Here is a 24,669-nt window from a genome sequence, read left to right as displayed (position 1 = left end):
ACATCAATGTTTCTCTCTCCCTTCCTCCCTAAGATTAATTAAAATAAATAAATAAAATAAAGTCTGAGTGTAGTTACATCAGAAAACGTTTTTTTCACTATGTATAAGTGGTTCCTAGACTATCTCAGTGGAAAGATGGGTAAGTGTATTTCAATCTGGAATTCCAAATTTGTTCATCTACAGGGCCTAATTATTCTCCAAAAATTCAGCTGTAAATTATCAGTGAAGTACAGCAAGTGTGGTTGCCTTCCTTTCTCCTTAATCCAAAAGTTGAGTATGCAGAGGTATCAAAGTTCATTATGAGTATAAACTTTAATAGTTTCCTTTGACTTAGCATTTCTTTTTTATCAGATGTTTATGGATTTTTGTCACTAACAAATTAGGGTTTAGAGCAGTTTTATGTTAATTGGGTTTAAGTATCTGGCCTAAAGACTTTTTCTTACTAAAACAATAAAGAAATGAAATCAAGGGCTTAATTATTAAAAACCACAAATTTTGAGATTTTTATTTTCTGATTTAGGTTTCACACCACTGATCCTGGCAGCAACAGCAGGGCATGTTGGAGTTGTTGAAATCCTTTTGGATAAAGGTGGAGATATAGAAGCACAGTCTGAACGAACTAAGGATACTCCACTTTCATTGGCATGTTCTGGTGGGCGTCAGGAGGTGTGTTAATGTTAATTTTCATCTTGTAAATATTTTGCTTATATTTTAAATACGTATGTGGTGAATGGACCACAATCCTAACACACATGAAATGCAAATCATTACTCAGCAATTGACAAATAGAAAGAGCAACCTCGTCATTTCAATGCAATTGGGATTTCAGAACTCTGAATTCCTTGATGTGAAATTGAATCCATTTCTCTAACGCTGATTTTTGAATACATAAAGTCTAATTAATTATAAGTTGAACCCTTGGTGTAAACTGGATTTCTCTGTTCATATTTTACTTTGTAGGTGGTAGACTTGCTACTGGCTCGAGGTGCAAATAAAGAACACAGGAATGTGTCTGATTATACACCACTGAGTCTAGCTGCATCTGGAGGATATGTTAATATCATTAAGATTCTGCTTAATGCTGGGGCAGAAATTAATTCAAGGTATCTATCACCTATCTGTTTTATTACTCATGATTAATAAGTTACTCCTTGGAATAAGTATCTTCCCCTAAATATTTGGATAGATATCATTTTTAATTAAGATAGCATTAAAGCTGCAAGGGCCAACAGTTATTCCTAATGTGCTTACAGATAATCACAGATTGTTTCAGCTATAGTCGCTGTTTTTAAAGAACTCTCCTTCAGAAAGTACTTTGTTATGTATAGTTGGAAATTTATAACTCTAAATAGGAATTATGTTTTAAGTTGTGAGATTTCCCTATTTCTAATTATTAGCCTAAACAAAGTCATTCATTGGTTTCTTTTTACTGAAACATTTTCATCTTTTATGTTCTCTATGCTTTTTAAAAAATAATAGGTAAATATTTTAATTTTCTAAGCACATTTTCCCCCTTAGGACTGGGAGTAAACTAGGTATTTCTCCTCTGATGTTGGCTGCAATGAATGGACACGTTCCTGCAGTGAAATTGTTGCTTGATATGGGTTCAGACATTAACGCCCAAATAGAGACTAATCGGAATACAGCTCTCACCTTGGCCTGTTTCCAAGGTCGAGCAGAAGTGGTGAGTTTGCTCCTGGACCGAAAAGCCAATGTTGAACATAGAGCAAAGGTAAGGCTTTTATAACGTGTCAACTTCCTCATATATATTTCTATTAGAGAATGTCATTTCAACTCAAATTGATGTGCTGTTTTAAATTGTCATAAGTTAAAACTGATGCCCAATGCAGGATTGGAGAATTGTGCTATACAGTGGTCAGTGACACACTATCATCACCATTCATGACTTTTAAGGATAGTGAAGAAAATAGAGTCAGTACTTTTTCAATCTCAGGCTTGAGTGGCTCTCTTAATCCTCCGGTATGCAACTTTTGAATGTAGTAAAATTATTTTGTAGTAAGATTTTTTTTGTAGTAAGATTATTTTATAGAGTGCATTAATGTACATTTTTAAAGAGCTCTAATGAGGTATGTGCTTATCATTGGTTAAAACCCCATTCAAAAAATTACTGCACAGCCCTGCCGAGTGCGGCTTGGTTGGTTGGAGCATCGTCCCATATACCAAAAGGTTGCGGGTTTGATCCCAGGTCAGGGCTCATATGGGAGGCAACCAATCGATGTTTCTCTCTCACATTAATATTCCTCTCCCTTCCTCTCTTTCACGTCAATTTTTTAAAAAATTACTGCATACCATAGATTATAAATTAAAGATAGCTGAAATATGACCTGACCATGACATATTCTGATAACTTCATGACTATTTAGCATTCAGAAAGTAGGAGCATATCAGTGTTTTGATTTTTCTTTTTTTCTTTTTTTGCTTAGAACTGTTAGGTACTTAGAACCTAGAAATACGTAGCTTATGTAGACTTCTTTATAATCAGACAATGGCAAATCTGGTAGTCATTTCAAATTGGAAGGGTTTGAATGAAAATCTCATATTTTCTCCCTGAATTTCATTAATTATATTTCTTAAAATTTAGTAAGGAAGTATAGTTTTCCCTAAGACTTTTCATGGCACAAAGAGAAATGAGCCTTTACTGCTATCCAATTTATCTTTTCATATTACAGATAACCAGTGTGGCTCACTTGATTATTAGAATTCCTAGAGAGGTCATATTATTTTGTATATGGTACCAGTAGGAAATGTCTGTTGGCAAAAATGTTGGAGCCTAATGAACAAAAGACATATGAATAAAATTTATGAAGAGATATTTTAATCTGTTTTACCTAAGTTTGAATAGGATTGCAAGAATTTGCCCTGAGTTATTTAGCAGACAGCATTCTCAGATAAAGTATTACCTTAAAAAAAGTTTTCCCATTGAACATTGTGCTTTATTTTTCGTTTTATTTATTTTTAATATTTACTGTACAGAGAAGGTATGGTCTCATGCGTAAATTTGTAACAGTATGGAAGTTATGAATTGTTTTTTTTAAAATTTAGCATATTGTATGGTATAAGTTAATTCATTCTAGCTTGTCTAACTGATTCTAATAATTTTAACCTGCTGTTTGGTGAAATTTAAGATTGTGAATATTGCTTAGCTGTTTTATGAGAGAAAATCACAAATAGAAAACACAAGTCAATTGTTTAGCAGTTATATTAATGTATTTGAATAATTTTTGGTTTAAACAGACTGGTCTTACTCCCTTGATGGAAGCTGCTTCTGGAGGGTATGCAGAGGTTGGAAGAGTTCTCCTTGATAAAGGAGCAGATGTCAATGCCCCCCCTGTGCCTTCCTCAAGAGATACTGCTTTAACAATAGCAGCGGACAAAGGTCACTACAAATTTTGTGAGCTCCTGATTAGTAGGTGGGTAGATTTTATATTTATATATAGAACTTTCTACGATCCCTTTCACTTTCCGTAGCCATTAAAGCTAATAAAATTTTCCTACCTTACTGACATTTTAAAGTGCAGATTATTTGCATGATATTTTGTAAACAATAAAAGATAGAGAAAAATAGAAAAAGCCTGCCTCTTCTCATATGAAACAAACTATTAACATCTTTTGATTTTATAGGGGAGCCCATATTGATGTTCATAACAAGAAGGGAAACACACCACTTTGGTTGGCATCCAATGGTGGTCATTTTGATGTGGTGCAGTTGCTAGTGCAAGCAGGTGCTGATGTGGATGCAGCAGATAACCGGAAAATCACACCTCTTATGTCAGCATTTCGCAAGGTAATTTGATGTGGATGAAGGGGGTTAAAATTTAATAATTTTAAATCAATTCTAAGTTAAAAACCATATAAGAAAGATAAATTGACCTTGGATAATTGATTATATATCTATACACAAATCACTGCTATATTTTCACTTTTTGTGGCCAAATCTAACAGCTACATGGTAGTTCACTACAAGCAACTTTATTATTAGATCAGTTGGTGTCTGGACTAATTTTGTAATGCTGTTGTACATGAGATTTAAGGATAGATATGTGCAGATGGATGTCTTCTCTACCTCAAGAGGAACAAAAATGAGTGGACTCTTTCATAAAAGTTATTTTATATATATATATATATATATATATATATATATATATATATATATATATATAAATGAATATAAAGGCTCACTTATCTGTTATTAAAAGCCTTCCCATTCAATTATGATAAACTGTAAACTACTTAACATAGCTTCAAAGCCCTGCAGAATATGGCTTATGCCAGCCTCCCCAGACCAATCATTTATGCTACCCTTCCCCTTGCTCACTACACTTCAGCACTAAATTTTTAACTGCCTCGGGGCATTTTCTCACTGATTTTCTTTTCCCAAAATGTTCTTTCCCTTGCTTATACCAGGCTCACTTCTACTCTCCCCTTTGCTCCCATTTTAAGTGTCACTTCTCAGTGAGTTCTTCTCTAACATCTGAAAAGGCCCTCTTTTATAGTACACTGTTATTTTCCTTATCCCAATTTGTAATTATACATTCAAACATGTTTACTTTTTTAATGCCCGTCTTCTCAGCTAGTCTGGAAGATCCATGAAGAACAAGATCCATGACTTTTTCACCACTGTTCATGCCCAGTTGTTTGGCACAGTACCTAACTCATAATAGCTGGTAACTAAATAGCCATTGAATGAGAGCAGTGTAAGTTATGTGTCTTAGGGAAAAAATCTTAAAATATTTTCTAGACTTAATTGTGTTTCACAATTTTTTTCTCTTCTTTTAATTGAGGTATAATTTACATACAGTGAAATGCACAAATCATAAGATTCATAGTTTAATTAGTTTTGATAAATGCATATGTCCATGTAACCCACACCCCATAAAGATATAAAGTACTTCCGTAATTCTAGAAAGTTTTATCATGCCTGTTCTCAATTAATTCTCTACTCTGGAGGCAACCACTTTTCTGTTTTGTGTTCCCCCCAGACTAATTTTTGAGGATGTCTTAGAACCTTAGTAGGAGGAGAAACTATGCACATTTGGCTATGTTATATTAGATGTACTTAGAATTGATTACAGATTATTGGGCCTCTGATAATGACATTTAGAAGGTGTTTTTTCTAGATTCAAGCCATAGGACTCAGATAAAGGTGGCAGTATACCTTGTTAAGTAAGGTGAGAGCCAAAATAATGTTTTGGAATCTAGAACATCCTCTTTGTTTTTAGGACTAATTTACAAAAACTTTTCTACTTTGAGTGGGAAATGGGCATATTAAATTCAGGAGAAATGTCTTTTGGTCTACCATATATTCCTGAGCATGTTGTACTTATCTTTTTCTGTTTATAAACTTAACACTGTTCTTTTTTTATAATTTCAAGTTGTAATTTAATAAACTATCTTAAAGTATTACTATGCCTTTTACTCTTAAGTTTTTAAGCATATGGGGAAAATTTCAAGGGATTTATTTGTGTATTTTTTGTTGTACTCTTTACAGGGTCATGTAAAAGTTGTTCAGTATTTGGTGAAGGAAGTCAATCAGTTCCCTTCTGATATAGAATGCATGAGATACATAGCAACGATTACAGATAAGGTAGGTTTAATATGCTGTTGAAGCACATTTTTGTTTTTTGCGGAATTATGTGCCAAAATGTGCAGTTACCAACCTGTTCTTATGTCCTCTGTGAGACTGATCACTTGATCTTTCTGTGCTTTAGTTTCTCCATTTGTAAATAGAGAATCAGTATAATACTTTTGATAAATTATTCCCTGGCTCTTCTGAACCATAATTACAGTGACTGCAGCAAGAGTTTATTACTAGACCATTAGCCTGATTTAGAGTTTTCTAAGAACATGTAAAGTTTTTAGGAAATGGTTCCTTATTTTAATAAAAGATTGATTCATGACTAGACTCAAAGGATAACTTAATTTGGTTTAGTGAATTTACAGTTAAGCCCTGGATTTTTGTATACTAATCATTTCATTTTGAGCTTAAGCCCTGGATTTTTGTATACTAATCATTTCATTTTATTTGGTCTATTTATGTTATGTGTTCCCTATACTGACGTAATTCCATTTTTCACTCTAGGAACTGTTGAAAAAATGTCACCAATGTGTTGAGACAATTGTGAAGGCTAAAGACCAGCAGGCTGCAGAAGCAAATAAGAATGCAAGTATTCTTTTAAAGGAACTTGATCTCGAAAAGGTGAGTGGGAAAAATAATTTTCCTTAGAAAGTGTTGAAATCTAGGATAAATTTGTCACCTCTATGACCAATATTAACAAAATATTTTTCAAAGGAAATGATTAATAGATTATCAAACCACTATAATTTTTAATTTGAACCTATCATTCATAAAAAATATTTTGAACCATATAAATGAGGGACTAGTTTTCAAGTAGATCACAATTTACTAAATGGCACTTATTGCCTAAGTGTTTTTAACATTAGCCTGAGAAGAAATTTAGTAAAACATTGCAAATCATTTGTTTATTATAAGATCTGGGCTGTAAAGTGGTTTATTAGATCCTCAAAGACTAAGTCTCAAGGCCTAGGATGTGTGGTAAAATGGAAAAAGTTAAATCAAAAAATCATTTTTCTGAGGCTCATTCCACTTAACAGAGAAATAAGGGTGTTGTTATTGAAACCAGAATTTATATTAAAAGGACAAACTCCACAATCATAATCATTCTGGGAATGCAAGAGATAGCTTAACATGAAGATATTTTATTAATTAAAGGAAGAAAAAAAGATATGATCATTTTGAGAAATGCTAAAATTTTGACACCAATTCTTAGTTTAAAAAACATAAAGCAAAACTTGTAAGCTAAGAACAGAAGGAAAGATTGCTTACAAATCAATGAGAAAAAGATAACTTGCTCAGAATAAGAAATGATCACATAAATGGACATTTCACAGAAAAAGAAATACGGATATTCAATAAATAGATGGAGAATGCCTAACTTTGTAAATAAACAAAGAAATACACAGTTAAAGAGTATTTTAAGTTTTTTTGACCAGACTGTCAAACTTAAAATTTAAAGGTCTAGTAATAGCTATTTATGGTGAGGGTGTGAAAAAATTAGCACTCTAGTATGATTTTTATATATATGGTGTAAATTAGTATAACTATTAATGGAGCTGTTTTGACAAATGAATCAATTAAAAAGGTGAGGACCCTTACTCCAGCCATTTCACTTACCGAAATTTTATCTAAAGTAAATAGACAAATGCTCAAAGATGTGAATGTATATAAGGTAATTCATTGTTGCATTGCTTATACTAGGGGGAAAAGTGTCAACCTAAAGTCTTAATAATTAGGGAATTAAATAAATTTTAGTACTCCATGATAAACTTGATTACAGTTAAAATCAGAAGGAAAAAAGCTATCTTCATTTTTAAATAAAGTGAAGTTTGAAGTTAGATTACAACTAAGGTCCCATCCATGTCTCTAATTTCTATTTTTGTGTAACTACCCAAGAACATGGTCAGCAATTCCCTAAATAGCCAATTGGATTTATGCCAATAGAGTAATGAAATGATTTTTAATTGAATATACAGTCTTTTTTTTCAATCCTCAGTCCCTTTCTCATTAACACAGGGGATCGGTCAATTTTTTCCATAAAATGCCAAATAGTAAATATTTTAGGCTTTGCAGGCCATATGGTTTGACTGGGTAACTGAAACTGCAAAAAACGAAAACTATAGATAAGGGGAGACTACTATATACTTGATACCAGTCCCTTCCCAGATGTATGATTTGCAAATTTTTCCCCCCTTTTTATGGGTTGTCTTTGTACTTTCTTGACAGTTTTTTTGAAGCACAAAAACTTTTATTTCTCATGATGTCCAGTTTATTTATTTTTTCTTTTGTTGCTTTTATGAATGTATTTTGAGACTGATATTCATAAGAAGCCCCTCATATAAACAAAACTGTCATTTCATTCTGTATTTTAAATTATTGCTTTGTTGATAATATGATGTACCTGCTTTATTTGCAGTCTAGAGAGGAGAGCAGAAAGCAGGCTCTTGCAGCTAAAAGAGAGAAAAGAAAAGAAAAGAGAAAAAAGAAAAAAGAGGAGCAGAAAAGGAAGCAGGAGGAAGATGAAGAAAACAAACCTAAAGAGAGTTCAGAGCTCCCAGAGGATGAAGATGAAGAGGAGAATGACGACGATGGTGAGAAATGCCCTTGAATTAGGCATAAAATTCTCTGGTGTTTATCAGCTTCATTTTGAGTGCCTTTTGCTCTAATTAAATCTAGTTTAATATTCAGTTACTTTAATCTGAAATTGACAATTGACTCTTACAGTAAATATTTCTAAATATTTTACATTGTAAAGTGATACGGGGAAACAGAAGGGGGGAGGCAAACATATAATTTGAGGAAGTTCAGTTGTAATTTAAGTCACCCTGTAAAACATTGTGTACGTCCTAAAATCATTATAATGAGAGAGGTATGCCAGGTTCTTCTCAACTCTCTCCTCCCCCAGTTGGAAACTGGGAGAGGTCCAGTTCCCCAATAAATTTTTAATTAAGGTTCAGGCTTGAAGCTCTATTGAGCTGGTGTTTATTACTCTCAAAGAGTTGTTTATTGTACAGTGTGACAGTGCTTGTAGTAGGCAAATAATTTTGCTGTATTTGAATTCTAATTCTAAAATCCTATTAGAAAAATTTCCTAAATTCAAACTAATATTGTGATTTTTGGTTTATGAGACTAGCATTTTAGATCTTAAGAGTGTTAACAGTATGAATGTTTTATACCAATTTAAACATCAAAATATGATATAGCATATTTGTTCTAACAGCAGTAAAGATTTATTTACTAGTAAATATTGGTGTAAGAAAAAGATGAGTAAGGGACTGAATTATTATGAAATATTAGGTATATCTGTAATAATTTGTTTTGAGATCTGTGGCTCTCAATGTGATTTTTATCTTTTTTGATAATTTCAGTGGAGCAAGAAGTTCCCATAGAGCCTCCTAGTGCAACCACCACCACCACAATTGGAATCTCTGCAACATCTGCAACATTCACAAATGCGTTTGGGAAAAAAAGGGCCAATGTGGTGACAACCCCCAGCACCAATCGGAAAAACAAGAAGAACAAAACGAAAGAGACCCCTCCTACTGCACCTTTAATATTACCAGAACAGCATATATCCTTAACACAGCAAAAGGCAGACAAAAATAAAATAAATGGAGAACCCAGAGGTGGTGGGGCAGGAGGGAACAGTGATTCAGATAATCTGGACAGCACAGATTGCAACAGTGAGAGCAGCAGTGGTGGTAAAAGCCAAGAGTTAAACTTCACTATGGATGTGAGTTCCTCTGGTGATCGGAGATACTCATCACTGCTACTCCATTCCCAAGAAGAAAAAACGAGTACTGCCACTTCTAAAACTCAAAGCCGGTAAATTTTTCTGATTTATTAACTCGACACTTATGTTTTTTTTCATGCTTGGCACAATAATTTGAAGTTTATTCTTCAAGCACAAGTGGTGTTACCAATTTAAGTCCACCTCATTATCTGTCTTCAGTATTCAGAAGTGGAATTTATCAGTATCCTAATAATGTGCTAGTTATGAAATGAGATTATTAAAAAATTTTATGATTCTGTTTTGAAGTTGAAAATATTAGCATACCTTGATTTTCACTATGTCATTTTTTATAGATTATAGTACAACTTTTGGCTTCTGAATCCATTTTTATTCTAAAATAGATGTTGGACTCTTTGTCCTATTTTTTTCTGAATTGTTGATAATTTGATGTGTCTTATTTTAATTCAAATATTTCAGTATAACTTTGTCCATAATAGTAATCTTTTGAGTTTCTAACTTAAAATTAATCTTTTATTGGATTTGATATTTCTCTCTTCTCAGACTTGAAGGCGAAGTGAATCCTAATTCCTTATCAACAAGCTACAAGTCAGTGTCATTGCCTTTAAACTCTCCAAACATAAAGCTGAATCTTACTAGCCCTAAAAGGGGGCAAAAAAGAGAAGAAGGGTGGAAAGAAGTTGTAAGAAGGTAAGTAGAATTAGTCTTACCTTTTTAACTTTCATAGACCATACAGATTGTCCTCTGCAAGATGGTTATCCAGTTAATTCATGAATAATTTGAATGTAGTTATTATTTTAAACTATAGGGTCATACTAAATCCATAGTAAGCTAAAGCAAAATTAGAAGTAATATATAAATTTTGCGTGCATATTTTATATAAAAAGACAAATATTGGCTTTAGAATAACAAAAAATATTTTATTAAAACAAAATTTTTTTAAAAACAAGATTTACAGAAGTTTACAAACCATACAAAATGGTCACAAGCTTCTTAAAGGGAAGAGTCTACACTGACAGCAAAGTCACAATGTTATTAGTGAGGCTATGATGTTTGTTTAATGGTCCCGTTTTGGTTCAGACAATCACGCTTATGTATTTATAGCGTTTCAGTAAAGTTAGACTTGGCTAAAGAGCATATTCTGAAGAACTGGTTAACTGCTTTTAATGCAATTAGATCGCCATAAAAAGGGGGGAAAGGAGCCTGTAAAATCAAAACCACCTTCCTCCTCAAAAAGAAAGAAAGAAAAACACCCATACCCCTGCAGCTACTTTCACACTGCCTAATACTTAAGCCATGATAGGGAAAATGACTAAAAGCAGAGAGGACCTGCTGCTTTAAATGTTACACACAATCCAAATGATACTTCGAGCCTCTGCTCACTCTTTACCAGAGTCAGGACAGACATAGATTTGCTATTGTACATTTAATCACCAAAGGATTGAGGTATCTGGGCTTTTATTCTGTAATTTTTCTAAGACTTTGTTTCCATAAATGCAAACAAAAAAGGAAGAAGTCTTGGCAGAATAGGAGATGTGATGCACACTTGATCAGATTGATATAAATACTATTCATGACACATAGCCTATTCCATGCTCTAGCTTTTAGAATATCTAACTATTTCCTTCCCAACTTGTCTATATTAAGATAATAAATTTTGATTATGAAGTGTACTTTAGGAGCTGCCACTGGGTATTCTTCTGGAAAGAGTAGTTCAGGTTTAAAGATCCCTCCCTCAAAGGGGGAATCCTAGGGCCTACCAATGACCACATGAAAATAATGGGTGTTTTTCTCATCTGGTTGTGCCAGCAAACACTAGGTTTCTTTGATAGTCCTGCAAGGCCATTGGGCCATCCTTTCAGATCCCAGTATCAGCCTCTAGTATTCTCTCTGGCTTGACTCACCTCACACACAAGTGGAAGTCCCAGGTTCCACTTGGGAGTTGCTTTTTATGTAGTTCAAATCCGAGGCTTTATTCTTTATTGCTAAGTATAAGTTGCTGATATTGATAAACTAGTCCCTGTTATTTAGTATGAAGTTTAATAATACTGTACACATTATTTAATTTAGAAAGGGTCAATACCGCCCAGCCGGCGTGGCTCAGTGGTTGAGCATCGACCCAGGATCCAGGCAATCGGGGTTCGATTCCCAGTCAGGGCACATGTCCGGGTTGCAGGCTCGATCCCCAGTCGGGGGTGTGCAGAAGGCAGCCGATCAATGACTCTCTCATCATTGATGTTTCTATCTCACTATTACTCTCCTTTCCTCTCTATGAAATCAATAAAGATATATTTTTTAAAAAAAATAGAAAGGGTCAATACCTATGGTCACTGCAGCTTAGTTGATGTATGACATGTTGGGCAAATACTGCAGCTTAGTTGATGTATGACATGTTGGGCAAATTTGAATGCTTAGATCATGAGTGATTTAAATATAGTTTTTGTTTTAATGGCAGTGGAGTTTTTACCTTTACTGAATTAAATATGATGAGGTTAGTTTTTAAAATAAAAATTCTAACAATTTCCTTTTCAAGATTTCAGAAATACCATTTACAGATGTCCATGATGATACTTACTGAAACATCTCTTTTATAAATATTCTATTTGAAGACATTTGATTTCATAAGCTCATGTGTAGTCTTCATTTTTTAGGTCAAAGAAATTGTCTGTTCCAGCCTCAGTGGTTTCTAGGATAATGGGAAGAGGAGGGTGCAACATCACCGCAATACAAGATGTTACTGGTGCCCATATTGATGTGGATAAACAAAAAGATAAGAATGGCGAGAGGATGATCACAATAAGGTAATTTTAGAAAATGTATATTGCTAGTTCTGTGTGAAAATTAAATTTTATTAGAAGCATACTTTTGTTAGGTATGGTAGAATAAAGAATTTTCTTTCATGGTAAAGATTACCTGTTTTTTTAATGTTTTTGTTTTCTCCCCAGGGGTGGTACAGAATCAACAAGATATGCAGTTCAACTTATCAATGCACTTATTCAAGATCCTGCTAAGGAACTGGAAGACTTAATTCCTAAAAATCATATCAGAACACCTACCAGCACCAAGTCCATCCATGCAAACTTCTCATCTGGAGTAGGCACCACAGCAGCTTCCAGTAAAAATGCATTTCCCTTGGGTGCTCCAACTCTTGTAACTTCACAGGCGACAACATTATCTACGTTCCAGCCCACTAATAAACTTAACAAGAACGTTCCAACAAATGTACGTTCTTCCTTCCCAGTTTCTCTACCCTTAGCCTATCCCCACCCTCATTTTGCCCTACTGGCTGCTCAGACTATGCAACAGATTCGACATCCTCGCTTACCCATGGCCCAGTTTGGAGGAACCTTTTCGCCCTCTCCTAACACTTGGGGACCATTCCCAGTGAGACCTGTGAATCCTGGCAATGCAAATAGCTCTCCAAAGCATAATACTACAGGTCGTCTACCTAACCAGAATGGAACTGTTTTACCCTCCGAGTCTGCTGGACTAGCTACTGCCAGTTGTCCTATCACTGTCTCTTCTGTAGTTGCTGCCAGTCAGCAACTGTGCGTGACTAACACCCGGACTCCTTCATCAGTCAGAAAACAGTTGTTTGCATGTGTGCCTAAGACAAGTCCTCCAGCAACAGTGATTTCTTCTGTGACAAGCACTTGTAGTTCCCTGCCTTCCGTCTCCTCTGCACCTGTCACTAGTGGGCAAGTTCCTACCACATTTCTACCTGCAAGTGCTCCTCAAGCACAGCTGTCTTCACAAAAGGTAGAGTCTTTCTCTGCCATGCCAGCCCCCAAAGAGAAAGTGTCCACACAGGACCAACCAATGGCAAACCTGTGTACCCCATCTTCAACTGCAAATAGCTGCAATAGCTCTGCCAGTAACACCCCAGGAGCTCCAGAAACTCACCCATCCAGTAGTCCCACTCCTCCCTCTAACAACACGCATGAGGAGGCCCAGCCATCCAGTGTGTCTGATTTAAGTCCTATGTCAATGCCTTTTGCGTCTAATTCAGAACCTGCTCCATTGACTTTGGCGCCACCGAGATTGGTTGCTGCTGATAATCAGGATACCAATAATTTACCTCAGTTAGCTGTACCAGCACCTCGAGTTTCTCATCGAATGCAGCCCAGAGGTTCTTTTTACTCAGTGGTACCAAATGCAACTCTACACCAAGATCCCCAGTCTATTTTTGTTACAAATCCAGTTCCTTTAACACCACCTCAAGGCCCACCAGCTGCAGTGCAGCTTTCTTCAGCCATGAACATTATGAATGGTTCTCAGATGCACATTAACCCAGCAAATAAATCATTGCCGCCGACATTTGGCCCAGCCACACTTTTCAATCACTTCAGTAGTCTTTTTGATAGCAGTCAGGTTCCAGCTAATCAGGGTTGGGGAGATGCTCCACTATCCTCACGAGTTGCTGCAGACGCCTCTTTCACTGTTCAGTCAGCCTTCCTAAATAACTCTGTACTTGGACACTTGGAAAATGTGCACCCTGACAACTCCAAGGCACCTGGCTTCAGACCACCTTCCCAGCGAGTTTCTACTAGTCCAGTTGGTAAGTGGACTATAACTATCACTACAACTCAGTTTGGGGCTCTAACAGCATTATCTAATATTTCAAGATGATAATAGTATTTATTTTGTACATAACATTGCATAATCTTAAAGAAATGAGTGTGTTTCATAAGTAGTAAAGACCCTTTAATCATTGCTGACTGACTGGACAGAAAAGTAGCTATAAGTAAGCCACTCACATATAATGAGCTGCTTTATGTTCTCTATATGATCTCTGTCCCTCATAGCAATGACATTGTGTCAGTCCATTTTCTTGGAATTGGTATAAGATGATAATAAAACAAGACTTATGGGCTGCTTCAAGGACTCCAAATTTATAAGCTTTCTAAAATCACAGTGACTGCTTTTTTTTCTCAGATTTAAAGTTTGAGTTACAAAGGTATTTAGGCATCAGCCCATAATCTTCATTCTTTGTTTTCAATCTTGGGTGCTCAGACCGAATATTAAATGATGTTGTTTAATAGTAATCTTATGTTGCCCTGGCCAGTGTGGCTCAATAGTTAGAGCATTGGCCTGTGCACCTGGGGGTGGTGTGTTCAACTCCCAGTCAAGGGCACATACCTGGATTGCAGGTCCAATCCCCACCCCTAGTCAGGGTGCGTGTGGGAGGCAACCAATTGATGTGTCCCTGTCACAATGATGTTTTGATGTTTTTTTTCTCTCTCTCTCTCCCCCTTTCTCCCTCCCTTCCACTCTGTATAAATCAATGGAAAAAATATCCTCACTCCTCAAGTGAGGATTTAAAAAAAAATTGTACTCTGTGTTACTTACGTTAATGGAGCTAGTTGAAGAGATCCAGTCATTTTTTCTTTATTTTAAAAAGACCAGCTTGGGTTCAGCTATTCATCCCTCAAAATCAGAAATTAGCTGCTGAAGAATTATAAGAAATATAGCCCAGCCGGGCTTGGCTCAGTGGTTGAGTGTCAACCTAGGATCCAGGCGATCAGGGTTCGATTCCCAGTCAGGGCACATGCCCGGGTTGTGGGCTGCAGCTGATCACTGGCTCTCTCATCATTGATGTTTCTATCCCTCTGTCTCCCTTTCCTTTCCTCTCTCTGAAATCAATAAAGATATATTTAAAAAAAAAAAAAAAGAATTATAAGAAATATATATTAAGATGAAAGGCCTGTGTTGGCTTGGAGATACTTGGAAAACCAGATTCTATTTTCCAGAGTCTGAGAGCCTAATTTCACTCTAATCTGCACTATTCTGAAAAACAGAAACTGTGGCAGACCTAGAATGGGGATAAGAATTTTATTGCCACTTAACATTTTTCTTCCAGTTGGAAAACTGTCCATCCTTCCTTTTTTACTAATTATAAATTGATCTATGTTGTTTAAAATTTGTAGAGCCTTAGCTTTCATTTCTGATATGTTTCCATTTACTTGTCTTTTTAGGAAAATGTAGTTTTTGTATCATCTTTCAAATAGAAATATAAGCTTACATGAGACCATCTATGGCCCAAAATGTTCTGTAGGATTTTTTTTCTTTTTTATAAATAGGTATCTATTTTAACTTTTCACTTTGGGGAAACTAATAGAGGTTTTCAAGGGCCCCAGAATAAAAGAAGAGCTCATTGCCAATGCTCAGGCTGTGATAGAAGGCATTAATTATTGACTTGACCGACACTAACTAATACGTGAATTTACAGTACCCTAACCAGAGTTGGATTTCAGAGTTCTCATTTCCAGTGTTTGAGCCCTTTGCACTTCACATACTATATCCCAGAAAGTGTACAGATTATGAATGTCGGGGGGGAAGGGAGTAAAAGAAATCATCTGGCTTAGTTTGGTTTTGGTTATTCAGATCCATAGCATCAAAATAATTTATTGCTAATTAAAATAATAATAAAAAAGCAAGCATTAATCCTTGGCCTTTCTTCTGAGGTCCAGGATTGATTAAGCTTGGCCTCCTTTCTTTTTTTTTAATTTATCTTTATTGTTGAGAGTATTACAGATGTCCCCTTTTTTCTCCCCACTGACCCCCCTTGCTCCCCATTCCTGTCCCCTTCCTAGGCCTTTACCCCACTATTCTCTGTGTCCATGGGTTATACATATGTGCATAGAAGTTCTTTGGTTGATCTCTTCCCTCCCCCACCTCCTTCCCTCTGAGATTCCTCAGCCTGTTCCATACTTCCATGTCTCTGGACCTATTTTGTTTATCAGTTTATTTTGTTCATTAGATTCCACATATGATGGAGATCATGTGATACTTGTCTTTCTCTGACGGGCTTATTTCACTTAGCGTGATACTCTCCAGGTCCCTCCATACTGTCCCAAAGGGCAAGAGACCCTTCTTCTTTACAGATGCATAGTATTCCATGGTGTAAATGTACCACAGCTTTTTTATCCACTCATCTACTGATTTGGCCTCATTTCTTAACTGATTGTATGGTTTCTTTTGCTGGCGATCTTCTCTCATGGATAGTATTTACTCTTCTGCTTTACAAATAAGAAATAGTAATACTTAAGAAGATGAGAAAGGATATGAAAAAATTGAAACCTTCCAACACTGCTGGTGGACATTTAAAATGGTACAGGCATTGGAAAAAGTTTGACTTTCCTCAAAAAGTTAAACAGAGTTACCATATGTTCTAGTTATTCTACTCCTAGGTATACCTAGAGTAAAATAAATGTTTACATAAAAACTGGTACATAAATGTTCATAACAGCATTATTCATAATAGCCAAAAAGTGGAAACAACCCACCATCCCTCTACTGGTGAATAGAAAAGCAATCAATATATAATAGATACGGTCATAATGTATTAATGTGTAATATATTATTATAACATATATAATCAGATATAATAGAAAGGAAGTACTGATTTATGCTACAACATGGATGAGCTTTGAAAACCATATGCTAAGTGAAAGAAGCCAGTCACAAAAGACCTCATATTGTATGATTCCAATTACATGAAATTTCCAGGATAGGCAGGCAAATCTGTAGAGACAGGAAGTTTATTAGTGGTTGCTTAGAAGTGGGCAATATGTTGTAAAGGACCGTGGAGACTGACAGGTAATGCATACAGAGCTTCTTTCATGGTAGGCAAAAATGTTCTAACATTGATTGTGGTGGTTGCACAGCCCTGTGGATATTCTAAAAACCTTTGAATTATATAAACAGATGAATAAGACCAGCTTGAAAAAGTTTTGACAGTTTTTTGTTGATATTAATACTTTGTCCTGAAATGAGCACCTATAATCCTTTTCCAGACCCTTGTCCCCTTTCTCAAATACCTTTTCCAGAGAAAGCAATGGAATTTCAGAAGACTGCTAAATTGAAACTCATGCAAGCTAGGTAAAAACTCTGATATCGTTCGTAACTGGTTTTATCAGATGGCAGACTGAAATGATCTTTAACCCTTTGCAGTCGTATTAAATTTGGACATGGGTGTCGTACTGGTTGGAATTAAGAGCTTTCAGAGAAATTATGAACTGATAACATGAATGAATAGAGTTAAGATTCGTACTGTTCCTTGCTGTGGTGGCTGAGAGCAGACATACGACCGGAACGGTAAAAAAGCTTTGGTGGCTGAGAGTAGACAAACGACTGCAAAGGGTTAATGGTATGCTTTTCCTCCTGTTAGGGAGGAAACAGCAGTAGGTTTTGTTCTTCATCTTCCGTAGAACATGACTAGGAATATAGGGGCAAGCTGTACTCTGAGATTTTTCACAGAAGGGAAAGCAGAAATTATCGATAGGTGCCACTTAGTCACAACACGCTCTCACTTCATGTTTTCTCCAGTGAAAGCTTTGAGATTTATCTAGAACATACTCCTAGCAGCTGCCATTCTTAAACATTGGGCTCACATTTCTGTCTAGTGCTATTTGGTGATACGCTTCTGGACTGCAAGAAAAAAAATGGGTTTGGCCCATATAGCACATAGTAAGTGGATTCTTTTTTTTTTTTTTTTTTAATCCTCACAGGATATTTCTTCCATTGCTTTTCAGAGAGAGTAGGAGGGAGGGAGGGAGGGAGGGAGAAACATCAGTGAGAGAGAGAGAAACATCGATGTGAGAGAGACACATCGATTAGTTGCCTCCCGCACGTGCCCCAACCAGGGCTGGGGATCGAGCCTGCAACCGAGGTACCTGCCCTTGGCCGAAATCGAACCAGAGACCCTTCATTCCACGGGCCAGCGTTCTAACCACTGAGCAAAACCAGCCAGGGTGTAAATTTATTCTTTTTGCCGTGATCTATGAAATTAACTACGTGCTTTCTTCTTTTTAAAAATTAACTGAACCTTGAACTTTCCATTTTAAAGCCTTGACTAATTTGGATGTCCTGGACCTGTTTTATTTCAGGGTTACCATCCATTGACCCATCAGGCAGCTCCCCATCTTCCTCTTCTGCTCCTCTGACAAGTTTTTCCAGCATACCAGGAACACGTGTTTTCCTGCAAGGGCCAGCTCCTGTTGGGACTCCAAGTTTCAACAGACAACATTTTTCTCCCCATCCTTGGACGAGCGCATCAAACTCATGTAGGGATCCTGGAGGAACTCTTCTCAAAATGTCTTGAATAAGTTACCAAACCATTTGTTTCAGGGAACACTATATTGTAACTTTAGTATTCTAAATGGTATACAGATATCCAAGGTTTGTATTGCAGTCATGTCAAAAGTGGTCAGTCATTTGTTGGATAGAAACCTTGAGAAGGGTCAAGCTCTTCTTCCAAGCCAGAAATGTTTACATTGGGACTTGGATCAAGAAAAGAGGTACTACACAAGTAGTTTTATAAAAGGTCCATTTGGGGACAGTGTTGTGAAATAATTTCTTAAGTCTGAAAAGAAGTTGAATTTATGTATCTGGTCAGTTTGGTATGCTTCCTCATTTATGTTTTAGACAATTGGATTATTGCCATTTATAAGTAAAAGTATTCCTCTATTCTGACTTAATTATTTCAATATTTTGAATAGATGAAGTTCTAACAGTACTTGAATAATATTTGATTTTTTTTTTATGAGCTTCATGAGGTAGTCAGTGAATATTGGCCCTTTTGACAAGGAAAACTACCCATATTTATTACCTGACAGTCCCATTAAGAAACAAAGCCATGAGTTGAATCCTATGATGCTTTGCTAATATTTAACCTTTTTCCTTATGGGAAACAAAGGCTGTAGAAAGAGAAAAAAAGAAAACAGCTAATAAGTATAAAGGGCCACCAGCTGTTTTCCAGACAATATGCTAGGTACTGTGCAAACATTTCCACATTTAAGTTAAAATATGACTATATATATTTTGATAAGATAATTTAGAACTAGTATAAGAATAAATACAGCCTTCTTTTCTAACCTTGTTCAGTTCAATCTGGAATTTTTTTTTAGACTATTTGTTTATACTTCCTATAGGCAGAAGGTAGTGTAGGGTAATGTTTATAGAACTTACACATTCTCATTTGAATGATCTTATAAAATTATAAAATTTTTTTTACAGAACCTATGTTGTGGAATAGATCTTTCCAACAAGGTTTCTCATATTCTTATCATTAGTTTTTATATGTAATAAAACAATAGAGAAATATTTTGCCACCAGGTGACTCTCCTATTCCATCTGTTTCTTCGGGATCACCTTCACCTCTTTCAGCCACTTCTGCCCCACCAGCATTGGGCCAACCAAAAGGAGGCAGTGCCAGCCAGGATCGAAAGATACCTCCCCCCATTGGAACAGAGAGACTAGCCCGGATTCGGCAAGGAGGGTCTGTCGCACAAGCCCCTGTGGGGACCAGTTTTGTTGCTCCTGTTGGACACAGTGGAATCTGGTCATTTGGTGTGAACGCCATGTCAGGTACAGTTACCTTGCCCTCTGTCTGGAGGGATATCTCAAGTAAGTTGTGGGATTTTGTCATTAAAACTTAGTTTTTTAAAAATAAGACAAAACAAAACAAAAAAACGTATTTCCTACACTTAATCATTAGGAGTGTTTATACTTTTGAAGAATTCAGTCCAGTCTCAGAGTCTGGAATGTTATATAATATATGTAATATGTATAATAATAATATATGATATATATAAAATAACATAGGGTTGATTAGAAGTAAAAGATTCAAAGCATATTTTCTTTCTCTCTTAAGCTTTTTAGTGTAAAATGGGACAATCATTTGAGTTTTTCACAAAACACCTAATCTTTTGAAGGACAAGGTAGACTGTTTGGGGTACTCAGAGGACTTCACCCAGTTTCCAGGAACTTGTTTTTTTGGTTTGCAGAGGTTGTCATGAACGTGCCCTGAATTCTTCAGGGGAATGATTTTGATAAAATTTAGTATGAAAAAAGATCAAGTGGTAATGTTTTGTTAATTTATCCAAATAAATATCAAACCCTGTTCTCAATTCTTCTTTCCAGAAGGCTTATCAGGTTGGTCACAGTCTGTGATAGGGAACCATCCAATGCATCAACAATTATCAGACCCAAGCACATTCTCCCAGCATCAGCCAATGGAAAGAGATGATTCTGGAATGGTAGCCCCCTCTAACATTTTTCATCAGCCTATGGCAAGCAGTTTTGTGGATTTTTCTAAAGTGAGTTGACAAACATCATTGTAACTTGTTTAACACTTTACCAGCCAATATAGTTACATGTTAAGGAATAGTTTATATTGAAATAATTCTCCCTTTTGGTGGAACTAATTTGTTTCCATGACTTTGCCCCATCTTTCTTTATCCAGTTTTAAGAATGGATTATGTTCTCTCCAGTAGTTTGTCTTCAAACTATCCTGAAGATGCCCTGTCTTCCCAGAAAGCCTAGGAGATTTGGATTTTGCCTCTGCCCCTCAAAAAGCTGGCTGCCAGCTCCCTAATGCCCCCGTCTGCTCTGAGAGCTTCCTGGCTGCCATAAAGCCAGATTATGGCTGCAAGCATTCCTATAGAGTTCCTCTTTTCTTAGCACAAGCTTATTAGTGAAACTAAAATACAGGAAAATTGAGGTATTATATGTGTTCATCAAATATGGGAAATTTCCTGATGATTTGATATTTGATTTAGTTGTTTTTTTCTCTTCTTGTTGAAAAGTGTTACTGATGCAGATAACCACTTTTGGTTTCTCAACACTGTATAGTGCTGAACTTACAGGATCCTCTGGAGTTCTTTTAATGAAGGAAAACTAGAGAGATCTAAGTTGGTATTGTGGAATCATTTATAATTACTTGATGGTTAAACCTTTCTTTCTGCTGTTTTAGGGTCTGCCAATTTCCATGTATGGAGGCACCATAATACCCTCTCATCCTCAGCTTGCTGATGTTCCAGGAGGCCCTCTGTTTAATGGACTTCACAACCCAGATCCTGCTTGGAACCCTATGATAAAAGTTATTCAGAATTCAACTGAATGCACTGATGCCCAACAGGTAAAATGGACTTACTGCTCATTTATTTTTCAGATTTTTCATGTCATTCTTTGGGTAGTGCAAGTTCTGAATATCAAAAGTCATCATATCTGATCACCTTGTTCTGAATTAAGTTTTTCAATATCAAGATTATGCAACTAAACATTTTATTTCATGTATGTGTATTCTTCCTAGGCAGAAACAGTGAATTGCCATTGCATTTATATATTCATTTTGTAAATGTCTAAAGATTCCTAATTAGAAATTCCAATTTTTTCCTCCCCCTTTTCAGATTTGGCCTGGCACGTGGGCACCTCATATTGGAAACATGCATCTCAAATATGTCAACTAAGTTAGAAGGTCTTATTCTTTAGCCTTGTTTGAGAAACCTATGACCTTGGAAGAACCCCGGGGATTTTTTTTTTAATGTGCCTAACTAAGAAATTTTCTCTGAGGCTTTAGCAATGGAAATTTGATTGCCCATTGTATAAGAACAAAGTGATTTCCTATCCACCTGATTATGTTCTGTGGTTAGTTTAGCCATTTTGAACTTAGTGCGTTGGCTAAACATACTGAATGCTACTTGTATGCAGAAGAGAATTAGATGATTACCTTTTAGGGTGGTAAATACATGTACAGTTGTTTACATACTTAAAAGGAAAAAGTTGAGTAAATTTCTTGTCATATAGTGGCTCTACTTAATGTAGCCTGTATTAATGTGAAATATTTACCAGAATATTCAATAAAAAGATGAACAGTGTTTAGAAGTGGGGTGTGATCCTTTCAGTGGTCATGCAGGTACCACCCAGTCCACAATCATATTGAACCAGGTTGTTAATACTATATTTTGTAACAGGTTTCTCACATTATACACTTTAGAGTCTATTCTTAGACTGCCTTGAAAAAGCACTTTTAAGACTAGTTATCTACTTAGTGTGTCAAACTAAGTTCCTTCTTCTCTTTCTCTCCCATATCATTTTATAAATGAGAAAGTTTCAAGCCCCTGCAATGTGACTTATCGGATGTTAGCAGATTGATAGGTTTAGCATTTTATGGACCATGAGTATGTCATTAAGAACAATAGGATTTCAGTCAGATGATATTGAACAAACTGCACCCAAATCATCAACTTCAGGTTCCTTTTGTGCTTCCTGACTTTTTTTATCTAAATATTTTGGTTGTATGTGTTTTAAGTTTTGTTTGGATTGGGACATAGGAGGGGGGCGGGGATGTCTCCTATAATTCTGTTGTATTGTTGAATCAGCTGAGTAATGCTTATAAATATGTGACTAATTCTGGGCTTAGTTCCATCGCCCCAACTATGAAGAGCCAATATGTTTAACAAGCTAAACTCAGGAACACTGGAATGGATTGCTTTGGCCAAACCATAGGCTATGCCAAGAATCTGATGCAGTGGAAAAGGAGAAACTGTCCCAGTGAAAAGAACAGTCATCAACTTGTTCATGTTTTAATATAGTTGAATTTCCTGGACTTATTTATTAGAAATCTAAAAAAGAAAACGTTTGAGGCTGGTAGAGAACCCAAAGCACATATCAAGGCAAAGAAGGATGCACAGACAAAAATGAGAACAACAAAAAGAAGGGTGCACAAAAAAATAGCCATTAGGGGCAAAACCACACAAACAGCACTTTTCTACTCTTTTACCAGCAGGAGTTCTTAATCTTCTCTGCCTGGCTACTAGAGCCACCACTATATGAGACACACCATGTTTGCTCTGTGTTGGACATACCTGGTTCTTTTGCCTTCCATATCATCTTACATACGAGAACTTCTTTAAGCTCATTTCTTTCTATTGAATGGATTTGGAGCATATCACTGGTATTGAAGCTTTTGCCTTTGTAGTGCTTGATAATTACATCAAGTGTTCTCAGGAGACCCCCTTACCTTGAGGGAGATAAAAGACCCCTTGGGTCATCTACATATCCTGCTGTTTCCATTTAGCACTAACAAAACAAAAAATCACCTATTAGTGCAATGAATGAAACTACTCTTAATGAAACATATACTAGTGAGAGGTGATATTAAGTAAATTATTCAGTGGGACAAAAAGGTGAGTTTTGTTCTATCTTAACTATCCACAATACATTTGAATTATCTGGAAGAGCCTTTTACCCTATCTTCTGCACCTTGAGGACAACAGAATGAAAAATTTATGTCAGTTCAGGAACTAGAACCCATGAGAAAAGGAGGCAATTATGAGAAACCCCCTAGAAGGATTAGGAAGAAACAGGAGCTGTGCAGTTGGTAGTAGTTATTTAGGCTAACCTCCTCCCTGCCCTCTTACCAACACTGCCTTCTTTTCTTTCTGACTATTTGGATGCCAATAGCCTACTCCCCATCCCATTTTGCCTGCTATAATCTCTTCTACCTCTGTCTTGCCTCTTCCTGGCATTACTTTACTGCCATTTTACCAACCTGAACCTTGGACTAAACCTAGCTCAGGTAAGAACTTAATTACTTTCAAAATATACAAGGGATTTGCGGGGAGGCAGCATGGGTACAGTGGAACAAGGGTCAGAAGCCTAAATTGTTTTCATTTCGGCCACTTGAAGCTATATGACCTTACGCAAATAATTTCTCATTTCTGGGCTTTACTTTCCTCATCTGAAAATGAAATTGAACATTCATGAACTCAGAAGAGTCTCCTAGTTCTAACACAGATTCTTTCCTTCTTCCTGTGAATAAGAATATACAGTATGAGAATACTGGCAGCCAATAGAATGGTTACATTGCTGAGGTCTGAGAGCCCCTACCATTGATTCCCACATGGAATAAAAGCCGCTGTTGTGGAGTCCGGTATTGATTTTGAGATTTTAGTGGAGGAAGAAGAAAACCTTGCACGTCAATAGTGAGCCCTCAAGTCATTAAGAAACATCCTGCTGGGACATAGATCAAACCCTATGAGAATAATACGTCTTTCAAGGAATAAAACTATGTCATCAAGGTTTCTGGGCCCACTTAAGTAGTGTTCAATGTAAAGAAACAAAACAAAAAACCCCACTATCAATAAAATTCTTGATGTTTTAAGACCCTTTAAACCTGTTATGGCTACAGTGTGCTGACTTGCCCTTTTATAGGCCAGTCTGCTTCCTTCAGTCCCTGCTCTCAAAGGGGAAATCCCACCACCTCAGCTAACCAGAGCGAAGAAGAGAGTTGGACAGCCAATGGTGCCCTCTCCTAACCAGAGGTAAGAAATCTCAGGACTTGGAACTATAGTTTCTATCTGTTCTTATAAATTCTGGTCAAATCTGTCTCCATACCTCAAAATAAGTATATAAGGAGACCATCCTCTGTTTGAGGTAGCTTGTAGAGGGGAAAGTTGGTCATATAGTTTCAAGCCAAACAAAGAGGTGTGCTTTGTTTACATGGTTCTGTCCTACTGTTTAAGTCAGACCTTTGGAC

At 36.3% G+C, this 24,669-nt stretch overlaps 1 protein-coding gene across 19 annotated transcripts in view; it reads left to right on the top strand.

Annotated features, from left to right (window-relative positions):
- Positions 1-24,669, top strand: part of LOC308556839 (ankyrin repeat and KH domain-containing protein 1) — a gene marked incomplete at its 3' end in the record, with an annotated part of 119,112 nt that overhangs the window by 89,850 nt on the left and 4,593 nt on the right. For 8 of the 19 annotated variants that reach the window (XM_081136497.1, XM_081136501.1, XM_081136510.1 and 5 more), the window contains 17 exons: positions 521-666; positions 961-1,103; positions 1,519-1,732; positions 3,256-3,431; positions 3,643-3,805; positions 5,510-5,605; positions 6,101-6,217; positions 8,013-8,187; positions 8,965-9,421; positions 9,891-10,037; positions 11,999-12,148; positions 12,293-13,905; positions 18,236-18,412; positions 19,464-19,715; positions 20,271-20,446; positions 21,103-21,267; positions 24,345-24,454. In XM_081136497.1, coding sequence (XP_080992623.1) covers positions 521-666; positions 961-1,103; positions 1,519-1,732; positions 3,256-3,431; positions 3,643-3,805; positions 5,510-5,605; positions 6,101-6,217; positions 8,013-8,187; positions 8,965-9,421; positions 9,891-10,037; positions 11,999-12,148; positions 12,293-13,905; positions 18,236-18,412; positions 19,464-19,715; positions 20,271-20,446; positions 21,103-21,267; positions 24,345-24,454 — 4,477 coding nt within the window. Of the gene's footprint in view, positions 1-520; positions 667-960; positions 1,104-1,518; positions 1,733-3,255; positions 3,432-3,642; positions 3,806-5,509; positions 5,606-6,100; positions 6,218-8,012; positions 8,188-8,964; positions 9,422-9,890; positions 10,038-11,998; positions 12,149-12,292; positions 13,906-18,235; positions 18,413-19,463; positions 19,716-20,270; positions 20,447-21,102; positions 21,268-21,538; positions 22,007-24,344; positions 24,455-24,669 lie in introns of those variants that run through there. The other 11 variants (XM_081136513.1, XM_081136499.1, XM_081136511.1 and 8 more) reach the window with 9 other exon arrangements.

The sequence above is a fragment of the Miniopterus schreibersii genome (genome assembly GCF_964146895.1).
Source record: "Miniopterus schreibersii genome assembly, chromosome: 4".
Classification (NCBI taxonomy): domain Eukaryota; kingdom Metazoa; phylum Chordata; class Mammalia; order Chiroptera; family Miniopteridae; genus Miniopterus; species Miniopterus schreibersii.
The sequence above is the reverse complement of the archived record's forward strand: the minus strand, read 5'-3'. Positions and strand labels throughout refer to the sequence as shown.